The 8,138-nt window shown below is 36.7% G+C and overlaps 1 protein-coding gene across 1 annotated transcript; it reads right to left on the bottom strand.

Annotated features, from left to right (window-relative positions):
• Positions 1–4,265: 4,265 nt before the first annotated feature.
• On the bottom strand, positions 4,266–4,733 carry LOC111412552 (uncharacterized mitochondrial protein AtMg00810-like). Its single transcript, XM_023043487.1, has one exon. It carries the CDS (start codon positions 4,731–4,733, stop codon positions 4,266–4,268), a length of 468 nt encoding a protein of 155 aa, XP_022899255.1.
• Positions 4,734–8,138: the final 3,405 nt, after the last annotated feature.

Here is an 8,138-nt window from a genome sequence, read left to right as displayed (position 1 = left end):
GCATAGCCAATGAATACACAATCAATCAATGCTTTTAAGTCCTATCTTAACCTTTTTAGGTTTAGGAACTACTACCTTAGCCAAACAACCCCATGCTTTCAAGTATTTATAATTAAGTTTGTGACATTTCCATACTTTATAAGGTATTTTATTCATTTTTCGATGTGGTAATTTGTTAAGAATATAATTGGTAGAAAGTAAAGCTTCCTCCCACAAGTTCTATGGTAATTCAGAACTTATTAATATAGCATTCATCATCTCCTTCAATGTCCGATTCTCGTGTTCAGCAATACCATTGGATTGAGAAGAATAAGGCGCGGTATTTTGATGAATAATTTCATGTTCCGAACATAATTGTTCAAATGAAGAATCATATTCATCATCTCTATCACTTCTTATGGCCTTAATCTTTTTATTAAGTTGATTTTCAACTTCTAACTTGTAATGTTTAAATACTTCAATTGCTTCGTCTTTACTTTTGAGTAAATACACATAGCAATATTGAGTACAATCGTCAATAAAAGTGATAAAGTACTTATTACCTCCTCTAGTTTGAACAAACTTTAAATCACATATGTCAGTGTGGATTAAATCTAGGGGTTTGGTACTTCTTTCAACAGAACGAAAGGGTAAACATACCATTTTGACTTCTACATATATATCGCATTTGTGATTAGGATTTAAAGGTAATAAATCTAATTTGATTAGTCTTCACAAAGTATTATAATTTACATGTCCTAATCGTTCGTGCCAAATATTAAATGACTCAAGCAAGTAAGAAGAAGATGTAATTTTATTCATAATCGGAGGTACAACGGTCATTACATTCAACTTAAAGAGCCCCTCATTCAAGTAACCCTTTCCTACAAACATTTCATTCTTTATAAATACAAATTTGTCTGAAACGAATACTAGATTAAATTCGTTCTTGCTTAATAAGGAACCAGAAACCAAATTCTTTCGAATATCTGACACATGAAGAACGTCATTCAAAGTGAGCTCCTTTCCACTTGTCATTTTAGTACTATCTTTCCATGTTCTTCTACTTTGAAAGATGAAGAGTTTCCCATATAGAGGTGTTCATCATGATCCATCGCTTTGTAGGTAGAGAATATCCCGCAATTCGAACATATATGATGAGTAGCTCCAGTATCCACCCACCATTCCTTAGTGTTTCCAACTAAGCTGCATTCAGAGACGATCGCAGAAAGATTTATATCTTGTGCCTTATCAGAGAGGTTGTCATGTTCCATTACATTGGCTTGATGAGTTTTTCCCTTGAAATTCTTTGGCTTTCGACAGTTCTTGGATTGATATCCTGCCTTGCCACAATTGTAACAGTTACCTTTGAACTTTTTAGCAGTTTTTGAAGAACCAGTTTGTCCTTCTCCATTGTGTTTCCTCTTTTTGCTTGTCTTTAAACCTCCTTCCACAATGTTGGCTTTCGATTCCATCGCATGAGATGCACCACTCCTTTTTTTTCTATATTTACGATTGTCTTCTTCAATTCTCAATTGGACAATGATATCTTCAAGTTTCATTTCCTTCCGCTTATGCTTTAAATAATTCTTGAAGTCCTTCTAGGAAGGCGGTAATTTCTCAATCAGTGAAGCAACATGGAATGATTCACTTAGTTTCATTCCTTCGACATAGATGTCGCTGAATAGGATTTGAAGTTCTTGAACTTGGGATATGACAGTCTTGCTTCAACCATTTTATAATCCAAAAAACGATCGACAATGAATTTCTTTGTGCCGACATCTTCGATTTGTACTTAGTGTCCAAAGATTCTCATAGTTCTTTTGCAGACTTCGCATTGCAATACACATTATATAATGTGTTATCCAGTCCATTTAGTACATAATTTCTGCATAGAAAATCAGAATGCTTCCATGCATCAACCGCAACCAATTTCTCAACATCACTATCTTGTTCAGTGTATGAAGACGCATCTTATTTGAGAAATTTTGTCAAACTTAATGTTGTTAGATAAAAAAGCATTTTCTGTTGCGAGCACTTGAAATCTAACTCATTAAATTTCTCTAATTTTTCCCCGGTCGTATTCAGGAGTGTAGTACCAAAAGTTACCATTTCTGAAACACAATCAGAAGATAGACGATAAGAAGGGGTAGAAACAGAATAAACCAGAAAAAACAAATTTGTTTTAAGATTGTTGTTTCTGGAGTATAAGTTTCTCCTTGAAATAATCCGACAAAATTATCTTATGTAATTTTGAACAGCGTAAAAATATGATCAAATGTTAATTCGAGCCCACCCACTTCACAATATTTTCTTAAAACGAATTTGTTGCCTTCAACGATGCTAAAGGCGTCCAGCAATCGTTTCTCAAAATAGAATGAATTTCGTCGCCTACGGAAGCGGCACATCAATTTACAGGAGTTTCAACGAGCGCAACGAAGTGTTTTAACTTCGAAAATAATATCAGGACGAGAGAGAGGGAGGATGAGATTTAATACAGAGAATATTTACAATGAAAATGGTGTAATTTTTCTGCAGCAGGGCAAGCTATTTATAGACTCGTTCGTGGCCATTCGAACATCACCTCGAACAGTCATCACTGTTCAGACAGCTTTCAAAACTTGAACAGACATGTTTGTTCGATACTGCACCGGTTTAGTCGGTTAACAGACGACTATTTAACAGACCATCCAGACCATGAAAAATTACCTGGAAATAAACCAAAATTAATTTCATTAAATACCCGAGAATTTGATTATTTACAATTTGGTTCCAAAAATTCAAATAAATTTTGTCCAAAAAGTTAATATAGCGCAAGGACCAACCTGCACCCGAACCGGACCAGACTTGAACTCGTGCCGTGTCGAGCCGGTCGGACGGACGGACAGCGGCGGTGGCGGTGGCGCTTGCATATGGGTTTATGACCGAACCCGATAGGATATAGGTCTCCCCCCTTCCAAAGACTACTGGTATCCCTTGGGGCCCAAACCCAATTCCCAAACTTCCACTATATAAACCATACCAAAGTTTCCTAACTTTTCTATGTGAGATAAGTGTTTGATAAATCAAATTCTTCCATGATTTATAGTTTCAAGTGGGTTACTTTGAAATTCAATATTTCATTCAAATCTAAATGATTTTCGACAAATAAATATATTACGTTAATCACCCCGTGGAGCGGAACGTGAATACGCTAGGTCCCGAATTAATTAAAGTGTGGGTTCCACTGAAATTTGGACTCAAAATTGACCCATTTTACTAATTATTTTCCAACACCGTTTGCTTTAGAATAAAAAATCTGCTGCTGGAGGAATTTTTTACACATATATACAAGTTACTGTCGGCAGGGAACGAGAAAGAAAAGATTAATTGGAATTCCACCGGCTGGCTACTTCGGTGCGTGAATTGTTCGGCAAAATAATCAAGGTCAGCCCCAAATTAACCTCCCAGCAATTCCTCTCTTTTCTTAATTATATATATATATATATATATCACACATGACATACGGCAGCCAACGAAGTAGAGAAAAAGGTAGAGAGCTACTAGGAAAGAAGACAACACACGGCTGTAAATTTCACTTCAAAGTGGAGAAAAATCATAGGAGGAAAGGTGCAGCTGTAATTACAAAAAAAGGGTTGGAATTTGGAGGAAAATATTGAGGTTTGTGCTGAAGTTGAACAATTTGTAGAATAATTAGAATTGGAAGCTCTGTATTAATTCATTGATCTTCAACTACTTATATACAAAAAATACAGGACAAATCTCATATAGAAAATCCATGATTCTAGGAGCTATAAAAGGTTAAATCAAATTTGTAAATTGTTTGCTATCTATGTAGATTTCTCCAGCAATATATCAGCAATGCAGATTTCTCCAGCAATATATCAGCAATACTTATTTGCTTAATTCTAGCGATTGATTGCTTCATTTTCCTTCAACAGTATTGACAACATCATTACCAAGATTATTGTAATAATTTCCTTTGATACACCCCCTCAAGTTGGAGTGAGAATGGTCATGAACACCCAACTTGCTTCGAAATACAGTAAAGGCATCTCTAGGTAATGATTTTGTAAAGATGTCTGCTTGTTGAGAGGAAGATGGAATATAACGAGTTACAAGTGTTCCCATAGCAACTTTTTCACGAACAAAGTGGTAGTCGAGTTCAATGTGTTTTGACGGGGCATGAAATATTGGATTGATTTACATATGTAATGCACTCATATTATCACAAAACAATTGAAGAGGCCGTGAGAGTGACACACCCAAATCTCGTAGCAAAAATGTTAACCATGTAATTTCAGCTGTTGTGGATGCCATGGAACGGTATTCAGCTTCAGAGCTTGATCAAGAAATAGTCGATTGTTTCTTAGAGCTCCATGAAATGCAATTAGCTCCAAGATAAACACAATAACCAGTAGTGCTTCATGGTATAGTAGGACAGCCAGCCCAATCGGCATCACTGAACCATATAGTGATATGGGACTTTGACAGAGATATCTTAAACCCAAATTTTGAGTACCCTTGAGATATCGCAAAATTCGTTTGGCTGCCTTTAGATGTACGAGAGTAGGATTGCTAAAATTTTGGCATACCCGATTAACTGTATAAATTATATCAGGTCTTGTGAATGTAAGGTATTGCAAAGCCCCAACAATACTTCGAAAAACAAAAGGGTCCACTTGATCACCATCAACAGATGTAGGCTTCTCTTTAAGGGTCATAGGAGTGGCATTTGAAGTACTTTCCAACATCTTAGTTCTCCGAAGAAGATCTTATATATATTTACATTGTGAAAGAAAAACACCTCTATTGAAGAATTTAAGTTCCACGCCAAGGAAGTAATGCAAATTACCAAGGTCTTTTATTGCAAATTCATGCCCAAGCTGCGTGATTAAATGAAAAAGAAAATTTTTGCTGTTGCCTGCAAGGAGAACATCATCCACATACACTAGTAGTACTGCAGTAATATCATTAGTGTGGTAAATGAATAGAGATGGATCTGCTTTGCTGCAGTAGAAACCAAGGTGAAGCAAAAATTGGGAGAGTCGATCAAACCAAGCACGGGGTGCTTGTTTTAATCCATTTAATGACTTCTTCAATAAACAAACATGGTTTGGCAGATTTGAATTAATGAAACCAGGTGGATGTTCCATGTAGATAGTTTCCTTTAGATTTCCATGCAAAAATGCATTTTTAACATCAAGTTGTCTCATAGTCCAGCCAAAGGAGAGAGAGAGTGCTATAACAAGTCGGATAGTAGTCGGTTTGACTACTGGACTAAAGGTTTCATCATAATCCACACCACATACCTGAGTCAACCCCTTAGCTACCAAACGTGCTTTGAATCGATCAATGGATCCATCTTCTTTAGTTTTAAGGCGATAGACCCACTTTGAACCCATAATGTTAACATTCTTTGGTCGAGGTACAAGCTGCCACGTATCATTATTTTGAAGTGCTTGCAATTCTTCTTGCATTGCAACAATCCATCGTGAATCTTTGAGAGCTGATCGAAGGGTCTTTGGCTCTGGTGGCAATGGAATAGACTCCTTGTCAGTTGCAAGTGCCACATAATCATTCAAATACGCTGGACGACGTCAAACGCGAACATCTGTAGTGGGTATTATATTGACTACCTCCAAATTTTGTGGAATTAAATCTGTAGATTTTTGCTCAGACATTTCGGTAACATCATGGCTAGGATTAGGTTCATCTGTTGCATTGATAGCATCTGAATTTTGCAAAATCAAATCTGTGGAATTTTTGTTGCACGTTTCAGAGATATCATCATGGCTTGGAGAAGGTTCACCTGCTAGATTGATGACATCTGAATTTCCTGGAATTAGTTCTATAAAATTCTGGTTAGATATTTCACCAATATCAGTATTGTTCAATGTTTTTGTCTCATCATCATTTCCTAGAAAAATAGTATCAGTCTTTGGCAAATGATCACCTAGAAACTTTGATTTGTCATCAATCCATTCATCCAATGAAGTAAATTCTGACAGCACCAAAGAAGAAGAATTTGCAGTGGTTGGCTTCATTTTATAAGGAAAGGTTTCTTCATCAAATACAACATGTCGTGAAATGTAAACTCTTCTTGATGTTGGTTCCAGACAACGATAACCTTTGTGAATTGGACTATACCCAATGAAAACACAGGGATAAGTTTTCTTATAAAATTTGGACCTGCTTTGATGTCTCAGTGAAGGAAAACAATGACACCCTATCACCCAAAAGCTATTATAATCAGGTTGCCGCTTGTAGAGTTTAGAGTAAGGACTTTCATTTTGTAACATTGCAGATGGCAAACGGTTTATTAAATATACAGCAGTCAGAAAGAGTTCAGCACATAATGTTAGAGGTAAATTTCCGTGAAAGAGCATTGTTAAGCCCGTTTCGACTACATGCCGATGCTTTCGTTCTGCAACTCCGTTCTGTTCAGGAGTTCCTGGGCAAGAGACATGCAATTCTATCTAACAATTCTGTAAGTGTTCAGTAAAGGCATTAGAGCTGAATTCACCCCCACCATCACATTGGAATATTTTTATTCGACTATCAAACTGATTTTCAACCAGTTTCTGGAACTTGAGAAACTGATCATAAAATTCCATTTTTCGTCTTAAAGGATACAACCATGTAAATCGCGTATAGACATACACAAAGAGTGCATAAAATCGAAATTTCTGAGTAGAAGGCAATGGGGCTGGACCCCAAAGATCACAATGTATCTTTTCAAGAGGAAATTGAGAAGTTTTATTTGATCTTTTAAATGGCAGTTTACAACTTTTGCCCAATTGACAACTAACACACAATGAAGGTTGAGTTATCCAACGAGTGATATCAATTGCCTTCTTCTCCTTTAACAAAGATAGTAACTTTGAATGAGGATGGCCGAGCCGTTGATGCCAAATAGCAGACGATGTACTGCCTTGTTTTATTGCACTCAAAGCCTCTTGAAAAACTCCATCTAATGCATATAATTGACCTTGCTTATGCCCCTTCGCGATCACCCTTTGATTTTGATCCTTAACAAAAAATCTAGTTGCAGTGAATTCAAAGGAACATGAATTATCTTTAGTAAATTTCCCAACTGATAGCAAGTTCTTTTTCAAATCAGGTACCACAAGAACATCTTTCAATTTTAATTGTCCTCCTTTTGTATTAACACGAGCATTACCAACATGAGATATAGATAAACCATTGCCATCTCCAACATAAATCATATCATTACCTCTATATGGTTCAATATAAGATAACTTACCTGCATCATTTATCATATGTGAAGTAGCTCCAGAATCTGCATAAAATGACTCATCGTTTGAAGCATTGAGATTGAATGTAGCAAGAGCTTTAGGAAGATTGTGACTGATGTGAATAATCAAACTTGTACCAGCAATCAATGGCAGTATGATTTGATCTTCCACAAATTTGGCAAGTAAGTTTGTCACTGGGATTAATCTGATGTTGGAGTGGTTGTTCAACAAGATTTTCCTTTTTGGCCTGTGGTTTTGTATTGTTGTTTGATGGTCCAGCATTTGTGTGAAAAAATTTTCCACCATTTTGAGAGTTGTATCTTCCGACTGGAGTAAACCCTCGCCTCGAGAGTTGAAGTTTCCTCTGCCACCACGACCATTTCGACCACGACTTCTTTGGCCAAAATAAGCTTGTGCATGTTCCAAGTATGTCCTCTCTTCTTCTCTCAGTGAAAGTATAGTTTGTTCGTGCCCCTGTAAAGCTAATAAAAATTGGCTGAATGAAGGGTATGGAGGCTTGGTAAGCATGGCTGTTCGGAAATCCCTATATTTTTTTACCCAAGCCATGAGCGAACTGGAATACTTTGTCGCTGTCTGAAACTGGCTTCTTGATGGCAGCGAGATTGTCACAGATTGACTTGAATTCTATCAAATACTCATCAAGGGATTTTGTCCCTTTTCTTATATTCATGAGCATATTTTTCGGCAGTCCTTCTTTCTCCACAATTACAGGAAGTAATTGTTCTTCAATGTTAGTCCAGATCTTATACGCGATATCAGCCTCACAATAAATTAAACTCATGACCTCTTCCTTCATGGTCCCAAGAAGCCATGAAGAAAGTAGTCCATCATTGTTAATCCATGGCTGGTACAACGGATTTGGCTTCCTTTTGCCCTCGT

Source organism: Olea europaea, chromosome 16 (genome assembly GCF_002742605.1).
Source record: "Olea europaea var. sylvestris chromosome 16, O_europaea_v1, whole genome shotgun sequence".
Lineage (NCBI taxonomy): Eukaryota > Viridiplantae > Streptophyta > Magnoliopsida > Lamiales > Oleaceae > Olea > Olea europaea.
This window is presented reverse-complemented; position numbering and strand designations above follow the sequence as displayed.